At 47.3% G+C, this 13,316-nt stretch overlaps 1 protein-coding gene across 3 annotated transcripts in view; it reads left to right on the plus strand.

Annotated features, from left to right (window-relative positions):
- DNAJC16 (DnaJ heat shock protein family (Hsp40) member C16) overlaps positions 1-13,316 on the plus strand; it is a 54,600-nt gene that overhangs the window by 16,386 nt on the left and 24,898 nt on the right. For all 3 annotated transcript variants that reach the window (XR_012784724.1, XM_075550940.1, XM_075550939.1), the window contains exons 5-7: positions 3,748-3,932; positions 6,209-6,313; positions 7,256-7,414. Coding sequence is in view for 2 of the 3 variants with exons in the window: in XM_075550940.1 (XP_075407055.1) it covers positions 3,748-3,932; positions 6,209-6,313; positions 7,256-7,414 (449 nt within the window). In the remaining variant the exon portion in view is untranslated. The remainder of the gene's footprint in view (positions 1-3,747; positions 3,933-6,208; positions 6,314-7,255; positions 7,415-13,316) is intronic.

Consider the following 13,316-nt stretch of genomic DNA (forward strand, 5'->3'; position numbering starts at 1 on the left):
GGTCTTGCGTTGCAGTCCATTCGGCAGCCTTTGATCTTCATCAGCAAGTGGTTCTAAGTCCTCCTCGATGTCAGCGAGCAAGGTTGTGTCATCTGCATTTCACAGGTTGTTATTCAGACCCTCATAAGACCTCAAAAAGAGGAGAAAGTACAGTATTTTTATTCTTTAGAATATTATCAATTAGTCAGACGCATTGGCCCTTAAAAGATCAATGATACTTCTGAAAGACTTTAAATGATATTTTGCTTTTCTTCTAAGTTTGTACCTCAATTTCATTTGGAGTCTGCATATGTCTATATCTCTCTGCTGGCCTGGTCATGTTGAATCAAGACAAGGATGTGTGGGTAATTCTGTTTGCTGTTGGCCTTGCTGTACAAATCCCAACTCTGATGTTTAGATAATTTGAAGGTAGAGAGAGAGACAACGGGCACTGGTTCACTGTGACTCAGAGACCCCATGTCACCACCAGTTCCCACGGTCATTTCCCAGGCTGAAATTTAAGGAGAAATCAGTGTTGCCAACTGTTCTTGCTCTTCCTTCCTGGCTTGTGGGGAGGAGTAGACTCCTTAGACTCCTGAATATCATGTTAGGAAAAAACAAAACAGCACAGATATTTACTCATTCTGGTGCAGGTGTGGTTATTGTAGGTGTAAGAGAGCATTTGCTCTGTCTGCATTCTTTCTATCGACAGTGTCGGGACCTTCATTATCGTCATCCCAGCCATTCCCAGGTTTTCCCATTGTCCGTAATGGAAGCTCGCTTCCCTAAGCAATGAATACCGTTTTATTCCAATCTTTGTGATAGCATTTAGTGGGGGAGTAAATGGCTCCAGAATCTGGAAATGGGATCATAATAAAGAATCAAAGTTCTTTGTAGAAATTATCCAAGAAATTAGCCTGCATTTATTGGGAAACCCCGGTGTTTAATGAAGGTGACTGTCTGCAATCCCAGGAACCCCACAGTGAATCCTGTTTCCCTGGAGGAACAAGCTGTCTTGATGAAGAGGTGGGGCCAAGACAGTGGAAAAAGGAGGCATTGTTCCTCCCAGCCTGCACAAGGAAGAGGCACTCCGCTCATGCAAGAGGGGTGTCTGTGTTGGACTTCACCATGCCTTGATGAAGCAGTACTTAACTCTTTCTTGTTGATGAGGTGCCTGTGCTGTTGGGTAAGCATCGGGCTGCTGTCCACACGGTCTGCCGTTCAAACCCACAAACCGCTCTACAGGAGAAAGATTTCGTCTCAGAAACCCCATGTAGGGTTTTTTGTTCGTTTGTTCTCAGTAATTCCAGTTGGTTGTTTTGTCGGGTGCTGTCAAGTTGGTTCTGACCCATCGTGACCCTCTGCACAACAGAACGAAGTACTACCCGGTCCTGCACCGTCCTCACACTTGTTCCTCTGCTTGAGCCCATTGTGCAGCCAGCGTGTCAGCCCATCTCCCCAAGGGCCTTCCTCCTGCTGCTGCCCCTCTGCCTTAGCAAGCAGGAGGTCCTTCTCCAGGGAGGGCCTCTCCTGCCAACAAGTGCCAAGCCCGTGAGACCAAGCCTCACTCTAAGGAGCTCCTGTACGGAGCGTTCTGCTGTCTTTCTTCCCAGACGGATCTGTTGGTTCTGTGGCAGTCCAAGGGACCTCGAGATGCACCAGCACCGCAGTTCAAAGGAATCGATTTTTTCTTTGGTCTTATTCCTTGTCACATTCATATGAAGCGATTGAAAATGCCATGGCTGGGTCAGGGGCGCCTCAGTCCTCAAGGTCACGTCCCTGCTTCCCAAGACTTTCAAGAGGTCTCGTGCAGCACATTTACCCAGTGCCGCTTGTCTTTTTTTCTTAACTGCTGCTTCCATGAGCGTTGATGGTGGATCCAAGCAAGACAGACTCCTTGACATCTTCAATATCTTCTCCGTTTATCATGATGGTACCTATTAATCCAGGTGTGAGGATTTGGGTCATCGTTATGCTGAACAACAAGGACTCAGCAAGTACTTCAAGTCCTCCTCACCGTCAGCAAGCTGATAAGCCTTCCTCTAACCCTGATGCCACTTTCTTCATCTAATCCAGCTTCCCTGATTACTGGCTCCAGTTCAGGAGTGTGTAATGAGGAAGTAATCATGCAAGTGACCAAAGATGTGACATAATCAAGGATGCCCTTCAAAACGTCCCTTGTCATAGTGAAAGCCCAAGCAGCCTCAGTGCACAACAGTAGAGAAGTGGCTCTGTAGACGGACGGCCAGCATCCGGGAGCTGCCAGCATAGGCTAAGCTCTGTTCCGGGCGCTTGGGGAACCAGAGCCCTGAGGTGATGGATCTGACATCCAGTGGGGAAGACAGGCGACAGAGAGCTGATAGATGTTAGATGCTTTGGGAAAGACAGAAGTGAGAACGTGGGGAGGGCATTTTTAAATGAAGGATGAGCCGGGGGGGGGGGGGTTTCAGTTTGGAGGGTTGGACAGAGTGGGGGGAGTCAGCTTCAGCAGCACACCTGTGAGTAGGCGGGGGGGGGGCAGGTTATCACTGCAGGCAACAGGAACCGCCACTGTCAGCGTGTTCTGTGGCGGGAGGCAGGAATGCTCCAGTGTGCTCCAGGAAGAGCAAGGTGCTGGAGCAAGTGAGAGCAAGTAGTGTGTCTATGGGGTGCGGGGAGCAGAACCAGGGACCAGAAACAAACCAGGGAGAAGCTTACGGGCCCTGCTCACTCTGGATTTTATCCCTAGTGAAATGGGGATCCTTTGCAAGCTTTCGACAGAGAAGTCATGGGATCTGTTTGTCTGTGTTAGGAGGAACTATCTGGCTGCTGTGTTGAGAACAGACTGTCGGGACAAGGAGAAGTGGGAGGACGACGTGGGCTAGGGCAGCAAGCCAGGCTGAGAGCAGAGGACGACTCGGGGGAGGCTGGTAAAGTGCAGAAGCGGGCCCAATGCTGGTTTGTCTGGGAGACAGAGCCAGCAGGACAGATGGGGCTATAGGGTGCAAGACAGGAGAGAGTGAAGGTGACGGAATGTACATCGACTGGAATGACCAAGGCATGGGTGGAGCTGGTGTGTGCAAGGAAGCCAGGAGTCCATTTTTAGAAGAGTTAAGTCTGGGACATCCACAGAAAGCAGTCTGTTTACTGGATCGCCCGGGCTGAGCAGCGTGATGGGCCCTCCAGATAAGCTGGTGAAAGAACAAGGAAAGTTATAAGTATTAAGTGCAAAAGGCTGCACCCAGGGTCAGCCGATCTCATTTTATTGCATCTAGTCACAGACTTCTGTAGGAAAAGATACGAACAGATAAATACCAAAACGTAAGCGTTTTGTTTGGGGATTTGGGTTTTTGAGTGATTTTAACTTTGTTCTCCTTTTGCGCCTCTATATTTTCTAATATCTCTATAAAGTAATTTATACAAAAGAGGACATGTTCCCAAAAAGTATGAATATGACTTTCTTCTGCCTGTTAATAGAATGTGAAGTTTTTAAACCATAGCCCTGGTGATGGATCCTTGGATTGGTTATAGGATTGGGGTTGGTTTTTTTAAAAAACAGTAGTTAAAAGATAGAAAGTCGTTAGCTCTTCTTATATTATCAGATCGCTCTGCAGAAAAGCTGGACCCATTTAGAATTGCAGCAGCAGAAGCCGGACAGACTGTTAGGCTTGGTAGCCTCTCCCCCCAGGTAGAGATTTCCATCTCACACCGGGAGATACTGAACAGCCAGCATTTCATCCAGATCCACGGGGCATGGAAAGGCTTCATGTCATCTTCCCTCCTTTTTAGGTGTAGGAATTGGCGTGGTCCACGCTGGGTATGAGAGACGCCTGGCCCACCACCTGGGAGCGCACAGCACACCCTCCATCCTCGGAGTTATAAATGGAAAAGTCTCCTTCTTCCATAATGCAGTTGTCCGGGAGAACCTGCAGCAGTTTGTAGAAAGCCTTCTTCCGGGGAACTTGGTGGAGAAAGTAAGTGCTTCTTGAGGAGCGCGGGGCTGAGAAGAGGCTGCCGGGTGTGGGGGGCTGCTCGTCGCCCACGAGGTCATCTCAGGCTGGAGTTTCCTTTTGAATCGGGCATGCTGCATATTAATTAATTACTCAAATCATTTAAGTGAAATCTCTAAGACTGAAAACTTGACCAGACTAAGAACAGAGACTGAAAGAATGCATTCCTGTTAACAGGCACTCTGAAGGTGTTACACAGGCAGTAGATACTGTCCTATCATACTGCCGTAGCATCCACTGCATCTAAAATGACACTGACAACTTCCTATGCAAAAAGTTAGGTTACATGGTCAAACCAAAAGAACAAACGTACTGCCACAAGTAGATTCTGACTCGGCGATCCTGCAGAACAGGGTAGAACTGCCCCGGTGGGTGTGCAAGACTGTCACTCTTTAGGGGAGCCTGTGGAACAGCTGGTGGTTTCGAACTGCAGACCTTGAGGTTAGCAGCCCAACATGTAATCACTACATCACCAGGGCTCCTTAGATTATGTGTAGGATGAAGGAGTTTTTTCAACCTGTGAATTTGTTGGTACGAAGGTATGTCTTCGGAAAGTAGTCAAATTAAGTTGCATTTAGTTATATATTTAATGGTTAAATCTATAGAAAACAATAGATTTCAAGAAATAACCTATTTGTAGAATCTTTCATTTTTCAGAGTGGTTTTAGGTTTAGAAACACATTGTGGTAGGTGCGAGAAAACTCCCCGACCTGCCAAGTTCCCTGGATCCACATCTTACATGAGTGTGACCACACAGTGGTTCAGATTGAGAGCCAGGGTGGAGACATTAACTAAAGCCCACGGTGCACATTATGGCTTCCTCCTGGGCGGGGTGGGGGTGGGGGTGGGGGTGGGTGTAGTCTGTTGGGTTTTGACAAGCGGATACCATTTGGTTGTCTGTTTACTGGTCAGGTCCAGAAACGCCACATTCCATTCAATCAGAGACTGATCAGATGGTGCGGGCAATGGTATGAGTGCGTTCATTCACAAGGTTGAGCTAAAGGGGCCAGACACTAAGAACACACATGAACTTAAAATGCTTATAGCTTGAAGGCCTCTTGTTTTCATCCTGTATCTGAGGTCAAGGGTCAAAGCCTGCCCTTGTCCTGGGTCATTACCCACAGAAGAAATATTTGATGATGATTCCCCGGAAAGAAAGTAGGTTCCTAAAGTGCTGACAGCTCAGCCTGCCGGTGGTAATGTATCGGTTCTGAGCCAGGCTCCACTTCTCGGGGATCTCCCAGCCTGGTGGGTGAGTCTTTCCACCCTAGGTTTGGGGAGCTCTCTCTCGAGAGCTGGGAAAGGCTTCCTGGCTGAAATTGGCTAGGTAAGGAGAGAGAGGCAGCAGCAGAGGTACGGGCAGACAGAGGCCTGGAGACATGAAAGAGCCTGCCGTGTAGGAAGCAGTTGCTCAGAATGCGATAAAAATGGGGGTCAACGGGCAGCTGTTCCCCTTTCAGTCGTGTGTGCCTTGGCATGCAGGAGCTGGGGAGCCAGTCGGGTGAAGTTAGAAGAGTGATGTGTCCGGACTTGGGCTTTATAGCAGTCATTCTGCAAACAGTGTGGAAAGATGAATGTTTTAAAACTCCTTTGAAAATATCTGATGTGCCCTGGCGGTGCAGTGGTTCGAGTGTCTGGCTGCTAACGGAAAGGTGAGCAGTTCAAACCCACCAACCACTCCACAGGAGAAATAGGGGCCACTCTGCTCCCTAAAACTCACAGCCTTAGGAGCCTTGTGGGACAGTTCCACTCAGCCCGTCAGCGTCGCTGTGAGTCAGGGTTGACTTGGAAGCGATGTGTTTTTCTTTATGAAAAATTGCTGTGTGCAAAATTTACTCATTTTTTTAAGTTTTCCTCTTGCGATTATTAGGACATACCCAGGGAAACACAAAAGTGATAATTCACATGGCAGTCAGTGAAATTAATATCGACACAGGTAGGGCTGCCTTACTTGTATATAAACCGCTTAGAAAGAGAAGCCTCGCACTCTCGCTGCAGATGAGTAGATTCAGATCTGGAGTCTGATTGAGCAAGGACTGACTTAGGAAACTGGGTTCTGTTTGTCTTTCCTGTGGCTGTGGGCCTTTCGGAGAGGGGGGTGACGTCAGCCTTTTAGAGGAGAGCAAATGACAAGGTGGACTGAGTGGCTCTGTTCCCAGTCAAAGGAAGACACGGAGATTAGTTAGAATGCAGTTATTCAGAATGAAAAATGAAAACTAATATTCTTTTATCAACTTCAGGTTACAAATAAAAATTATGTCCGATTCCTCTCCGGCTGGGAGCAAGAGAATAAGCCTCACGTCCTTCTGTTTGACCAAGCGCCCGGGGCACCGCTGCTCTACAAGGTACTGCGGCTGCCGGGGCGGTGTGGGGTTGATGGCCTGGGAAGAATCTCATAGCCTGACTTTCCCTTTCTTGTAAGTAATAGACATGTCCGACATGAGCTGTTTGAAGACCAGGCATTGAGTGGCTTGTTAAGGTCCTAGTGCATTCACAAACATATTCCCATTAAATCCTCGGAAGAACCCAAGGCTAGGTGTATTCTCCTTATATTTTAGACAAAGGGACCGAGGTGGTGAGGGATTGTTGTGATTTACCCATGGCCTCGTGGCAGTGTGGGGAAATGCAGCCTCATCAAAGCCTGTCTGCTCCAAAATCTGCCCTCATACTTGTCGCCTGTCATTGCCACTGTAGCATGAGGTAGGGAAGGGCAGTGTCCTGTGTAACCCTCAGCATGGCCGCTGCCAGGGAATTGGTGGTGCTCGGTGCTGTCAAGTTGGTTCTGGCTCACAGTGACCCTGCGCAGAACAGCCCGGTCCTGCGCCAGCCTCACCGAGGTTCCTGGGCTCGAGCCCACCATGGCAGCCACTGTGCCAGCCCGTCTCCTCGAGGACTGTAACTGGGAGCTGGTAATTCCACAGCTGCCCTGATTCCCAATGAGTACTCTTGCTTTGTCTGTGACAAGGAGGATTACTTGTGTTTACCTTTGTCGGTATAATTTCGTGGAGAAAACACTGCAGAATACCTTGGACAACGTATAGAAGACTTAAAACCCAAACCCACTACCACTGAGTTGATTCTGATTCTTAGTGGGCCTATAAAACAAGAAGCAGACTGCCACATCCTTCTCACATACCCACCCATCCAGGCTCCTGCCGAAGACCTAGTTTTGCTAAGGAAGATAGCATCTATCTCCCCCCCACTGACGTAAAAACATCACACCTGAGTGGTCCTTGAAGCACGGCGTGACCAATATCATTTTCTTCCCCTCTGTTTTGCCCTAACAGTTGATTGCTTTTGCATACAAAGACTATTTGTCATTTGGCTATGTCTGTGTCGCTTTGAGAGGGGCCGAGGAGATGACAAGGCGGTACAACGTCAATGTCCACACCCCCACCATGTTGATCTTCAAAGAGCACGTCAACAAGCCTGCCGACGTAATCCAGGTACGTGAGAGCCAGGTCTCAGGACTTCCCGCCCGTTTCCTTCTCCAGCCTCCAGAGAAACACAAGCACAGCAAGATTGGACACAGCAGGTGAGGGGAAGGAGAAATTAGCTATTAATGTTCTTTCCATATATAAAAACTTGTCATGAGCTTTTAGTTTTGTTTTTTCGTCTGACTTGGTACTGTGTTGCTTACGAGTTAAATTGTAAAAGTTAATAAAAAGAAACTAAAGAAATGAAACTAATTCAGAGATTGAAGATTACAGGTAACTCAAATTTTAACCTGGGAAAGGATTAAGAACAGTGGGGGGGAAATCTTGCTAGAAAATCTTAATATAACTATACATTTAAAATTTTAAATGATTTGCAATACATATGAAAGAGATTCATAATTTTCCATTCCTGGGGAGCTCTTTGTGATCCAGAATCTCGACACAAAACTTCTTGATAGACTATGAACAGAATTCTGAGAACAGATTCTAATAAACTACTGAGGCTTTTAAAAATTGGACTCACTGATAAATTTACTGAGACTGGTACTCAAATTTCCTGTTAAATTCAGACTTAACAATTCTTTCGCCCCTCAAGTGAACAGATTTTTCAAACTAGAACTCGTAGTCTTGAGAGTGACGGAACAGGCACTTTCCCACCCTGCTGGTGGGAAGTAAGCTTGCAGAAAGCAGTTGGTGATATTGTATCAATTGCCTACATGGCTTCAGCAGAGGGTCCTCCTGAATGCCCCTTATGTGCCACGCAATGAAAAGCCACAGCAGCAGAATGGCCACCCTAGAGCCTCATTGGAAGACAGGCAATTAGCTGCACGTGCTCGGTCATGGCAGCTACGACAGGGACTCGTGCAGAGGAGGGAAAGGAAGCCACAGCAAGACTGGGGCACAATGCTGGGTCCGGGGGGCATCGTAAGACAGTGTGGCCGAGAAGAGCCTCATTTAAGCTGACACTTGAGGGAGGTGAGCTGACTCTGTAGATACCGTATGCCCTACGGGACTAGGAACTCAGGTGGGGATTTTCCTACCAAGATGTTACGGATCATCCATACAGCAAAAATTAGAGGGAACTAGAAATATCTAGCAATAGGGTAAATATCAGCAAGCCCGCGCAGACTCGGTTAAGTCGCCACTTACAGGGGCAGTCTGAAGACAACGAAATGGCGAGGGGTATTCTCATGACACTAAAGAGCAAGCAGGAACCAAAGTGGATGTGCATGTACACCTGGTCTCTGCTTTTTAACACGAATGCATGTGCCCACAGAGGGAAAGGCTGCAGAGCTTTTGCAAACAAAAGGCCCATGGCGGTATTGCCTAGCCGTTTCCATCACGCTGACCTTTGCTCACTTGGAGACAGGGAGAGCCCAGAGTGCCGTGTGAGCACGGCGACGGGACGGAGACCCCTGAGACTCGGAGAACGGGACAGGGTGTTTGTTCCGTGGGGCAGAACTGGGGATGTGGAAAGTGGATAGAAGACAGAGGAGCAGGCTTAGCAAGAAGGCAGTAACTTCAACCTACTGAATTAGCAATGCCTCTCGGATAGCGGTTCTCAACCTGTTGGTCTCGACCCCTTGTACAGGGGTCGCCCGATTCATCACAGTAGCAAAATGACTGATGAAGTAGCAACGAAAATAATGTAATGGTTGGGGTCACCCCAGCATGAGGAGCTGTGTGAAAGGGTGTGGCATGAGGAAGGTGTAGAACCGCTGCTCTAGGAAGTCTTACAGGAGCTCACGTGGCACAGTGTCAGGTGTTCAGCTGCAGACTGAGAGGTTGGCTGTTCAAAACCCCTCTCCCCCCGAGTCATCGCACAAACGAAAGCTGTGGCAGTCTGCTTCCGGAGAGGCGGCAGCCTTGGAGAGGCCGTACGGCTGTGCCGAGTCAGCACTGATCCTGTCATGAGTTTGGTTTTAACAGGAAGTCTTAGGAGCTTGGGGCGCACAGTGGTTCAGTGGTGGACGGGTCAGCAGAAGGCCAACAGTTGGCAGCCACCAGCAACTCTCGAGGAAGACACCGTGTCAGTCTGCTTCCAGTTGTAGAGATTAACCCACGCCCTTCCTGGAAACTGAATTTAAGAGAACCTACGCAGAGGAAGAACAACGATTCCACCCAGCTGCGGGCAGGCCCCAGCCTACACAAGTAGAACTAAACGTCCTCACACCAAGCACACACAAGAGGGCCTCCAAAAGATAGTGGACATTCCGTCATCTTGAGACTTTCCAGGGACTTTTTGAAGTCCCCTCATAGTTTAGAAAACAAAGAACTTATAATTATTTGTTAGGTTAATTTTGTATTGTAGTTACAAGTAGGATGAATTCGGAATAGGGAGTGGATGTCTCTTGGTTGACTGGATGGATATAAAGCGTTATATGACTTGGATGCCAGGAATTAATCACAACAGAGCTCAAGCATAGTTTCGTAGCTCTCAGGTGGGGTCATAAAACATGGCTGGCGGAGTTTGCACAGCCTTCCCCAGCTGTCTCAAGAATGGGTGCAGATTCACCTGGGTCCCAAGATGGCATGGTTGGAAAATCCAGATAAAACTAGCTTCAAGACCCTTTGAAGCAGCCCCCCCCTTTTTAATTTAATAAATCATTTTATTGGGGCTCATACAACTCTTATCACAATCCATACATACATCAATTGAGTAAAGCACCCTTATACATTCGTTGCCCTCGTCATTCTCAAAATTCGCCTTCCACTTGGGTTCCTGGAATCAGCTCGTTTTCCTTTTTTTACCTCCCCATCCCTCCCGGCTCCCTTAATAGTTTATAAATTATTATTTTATCTTATCTTACACTGCCCGGCATCTCCCCTTACCCACCTTCCCATTGCCCATCCCCCAGAGAGGAGGCCACACATAGATCTCCAAGATCGGTTCTCCCTTTCTACACCCCCTTCCCTCCTGGTGTCACCACTCCTACCGCGGGTGTTGAGGGGTTCGTCTGTCCTAGATTCCCTGTGTTTCCAGATCCCTACTGCACCGCTGTGCATCCTCTGGTCTAACCAGGTCCCCAGGGTAGAATTGGGGTAATGATAATTGGGAGGGGAGGAAGCGTTCAGGAACTAGGGGAAGGTTTTAAGTTTCATTGTTGCTACACTGAACCCTGAATGACTCATCTCCTCCCCACGACCCCTCTGCAAGGGATGTCCAGCTGTCTACAGATGGGCATTGGGTCCCCATCATGCACTCCCCCTCATTCACGGTGATGTGATTTTTTACCCCCCTGTCTTTGTTGTTTGAGAACTGGTCTCCTCTGCCCTTCACGATCACCCATGTTGGTGTACTGCTTCCGTGTGGGCTTTGTTGCTTCTGGGCTAGATGGCCACTTGTTTACTTTCAAGCCTTTAAGTCCCCAGACGCTATATATCTCAGTAGCCGGGCACCATCAGCCTTCTTCACCACACTTGGTTTATGCACACATTCGTCTTCAGCGTTTATGTGAGGAAGGTGATCACACAATGATGATTTTTATTCCTTGGTGTCTGCTACCTGGTCCATTCAACACCTTGTATTCGCTTAGGCTGTGTGTGAAGCAGGTCCCTTATTGCATCTTTGTCATAAAGAATATTTGTGGCCTACTTTCTACAAAGACAACTGTGCCAGGGTTTTCTCTTTCGTTGTTTGAGATTCTTTTGTTGTTTGAGATGAACTTGTCACGTAAAGTCCATTTCAATTTTACTGTTCCTCCTCTTTTTTAAAGCAACTTAAACCACTATTTAGGTTGGAGGGACAAGGAATCCAGAAGGATTTATTTATTTACATTTTAAACATCCTATAATATATATTTACACAGCCTACTTCAAGAAATGCAATCGACAATAATGGCCTATGAAACCCTCCCGATATGTGTAGATTTTTGTTTTTTCTTTGTCTCCCACCTGTTCCCGCCCCAGGGATTTTCTTTCTTACAGTGTATTTTCTTCATCTCCTAACTTAACCAGCCAGGGAAATGGCTTCTCAAGTCTCCTGACTCCTAGCAATCGACATACCTGGATCACCAGTGCTTTATCAGGGGAAACAAACATTCCTGCATCAGGAAACCAAAACCACCCAACCCAGTCTAATTCAGCAGGAACTGAGTTCAATTCAGTCTTTCCGTTTTAGTCCGCAAAGCTCTATTACATGTCTCTGTGACACTCCCTGAGAGATTGAGAAGCTTGAAAAGCATAGGGGGCAGTTGTGCTCTGCCGTGTAGGGCCGCTGAGTCAGAATCCAGTCGATGGCAGTGGGGCCGCTGAGTCAGAATCCAGTCGATGGCAGTGGGGCCGCTGAGTCAGAATCCAGTCGATGGCAGTGGGGCCGCTGAGTCAGAATCCACTCGATGGCAGTGGGTACAGAAAAGCTAAAAGGAAATACCTATCCAGCAACTGGATTGAGGACTTCACATCTTTAGACAGGTGGGCTGAGAGTAGACTTTATTTTTCCTTTTAAAAATCATTTCATTGGGGGCTCATCCAACTCCTATCACAATCCATACATACATCCATTGTGTCAAGCACATTTGTACATATGTTGCCATCATCATTCTCAAAACATTTTCTTTCTACTTGAGGCCTTGGTATCAGCTCCTCCTTTTTCTCCTCCCTCACCACACCCCCCCCCCACGAACCCTTGATAATTTATAAATTATTATTATTTTGTCATGTATTACACTGTCCAACGTCTCCCAGGGAGAGGGTTAGATGTAGATCCTTGTGCTCGGGTCCCCCTTTCTACCCCACCTTCTCTTTACCCTCCTGGTATCGCTACTCTCACCACTGGTCCTGAGAGGTTCATCCGTCCTGGATTCTCTGTTTCCAGTTTCTTATCTGTACAAGTGTACATGTTCTGGTCTTGCTGGATTTGTAAGGTAGAATTGGGATCTTGGTAGTCGGGGGAGGGAGCATTTAAGAGCTAGAGGAAAGTTGTATGTTTTCATTGTTGCTATACTGCACCCTGACTGGCTTGTCTCCTCCCCACGACCCTTCTGTAAGGGGTGTCCAGTTGCCTACAGATGGCCTTTGGGTCCCCAATCTGCACTCCCCCTCATTCACAATATGATTTTTTGTTCTTTGATGCCTGATACCTGATCCCAGCGACACCTCGTGATCACACAGGTTGGTGTGTTTCTTCCATGTGGGCTTTGTTGCTTCTCAGCTAGATGGTCGCCTGTTTATCTTCAAGCCTTTAAGACGTCAGACACTATATCTTTTGATAGCCGGGCACCATCAGCTTTCTTCACCACATTTACTTATGCACCCATTTTGTCTTCAGCGATCGTGTAGGAAAGGTGAGCATCATGGAATGCCAGTTTAATAGAACAAAGTATTCTTGCATTGAGGGAGTACTTGAGTAGAGGCCTAATGTCCATCTGCTACCTTAATACTGAACCTGTACATATATGCACATAGATCTATTTCCCCATCATATATAAACATATTTACATCATATAAAAATACATGCCTGTATTTAGACTTGTATAAATGCCCGTTGCCTCCTAGTTCTTTCCTCTATTTCCTTTTACTTTCCTCTTGTCCCACTCTCATGCTCAGCCTTCATTTGGGTTTCAGTAATTCCTCTCAGTTACATTGCCCTTGATCAAGCCCTACCTGGCTTCCTATACTCTCCTCACTACTGATTTTGGATCACTTGTTATTCCCGAGAGTAGACATTTGTGAGTCTTTAGTGAATGGATAGTCTTGAGAGGATGGGTGAGGTTTGGCATGTACCCTGTAGGAAGGGAGGAAGGAGGTTTGAAGGCCAAGGGCAAACCTGTGAGACATCACTAGGAAATGAAGAGGAAGGAGAGAATGATGGAGACTGAGGCTTGAAAAATGTCAGGAAGAAAACAGCACTAGTGGAAAGAAGGAAAATCATCTTCCATGGAGACTTCATCAGCTGCTTTTAGTAATAGTG

This window comes from Tenrec ecaudatus, chromosome 1 (assembly GCF_050624435.1).
Source record: "Tenrec ecaudatus isolate mTenEca1 chromosome 1, mTenEca1.hap1, whole genome shotgun sequence".
Classification (NCBI taxonomy): domain Eukaryota; kingdom Metazoa; phylum Chordata; class Mammalia; order Afrosoricida; family Tenrecidae; genus Tenrec; species Tenrec ecaudatus.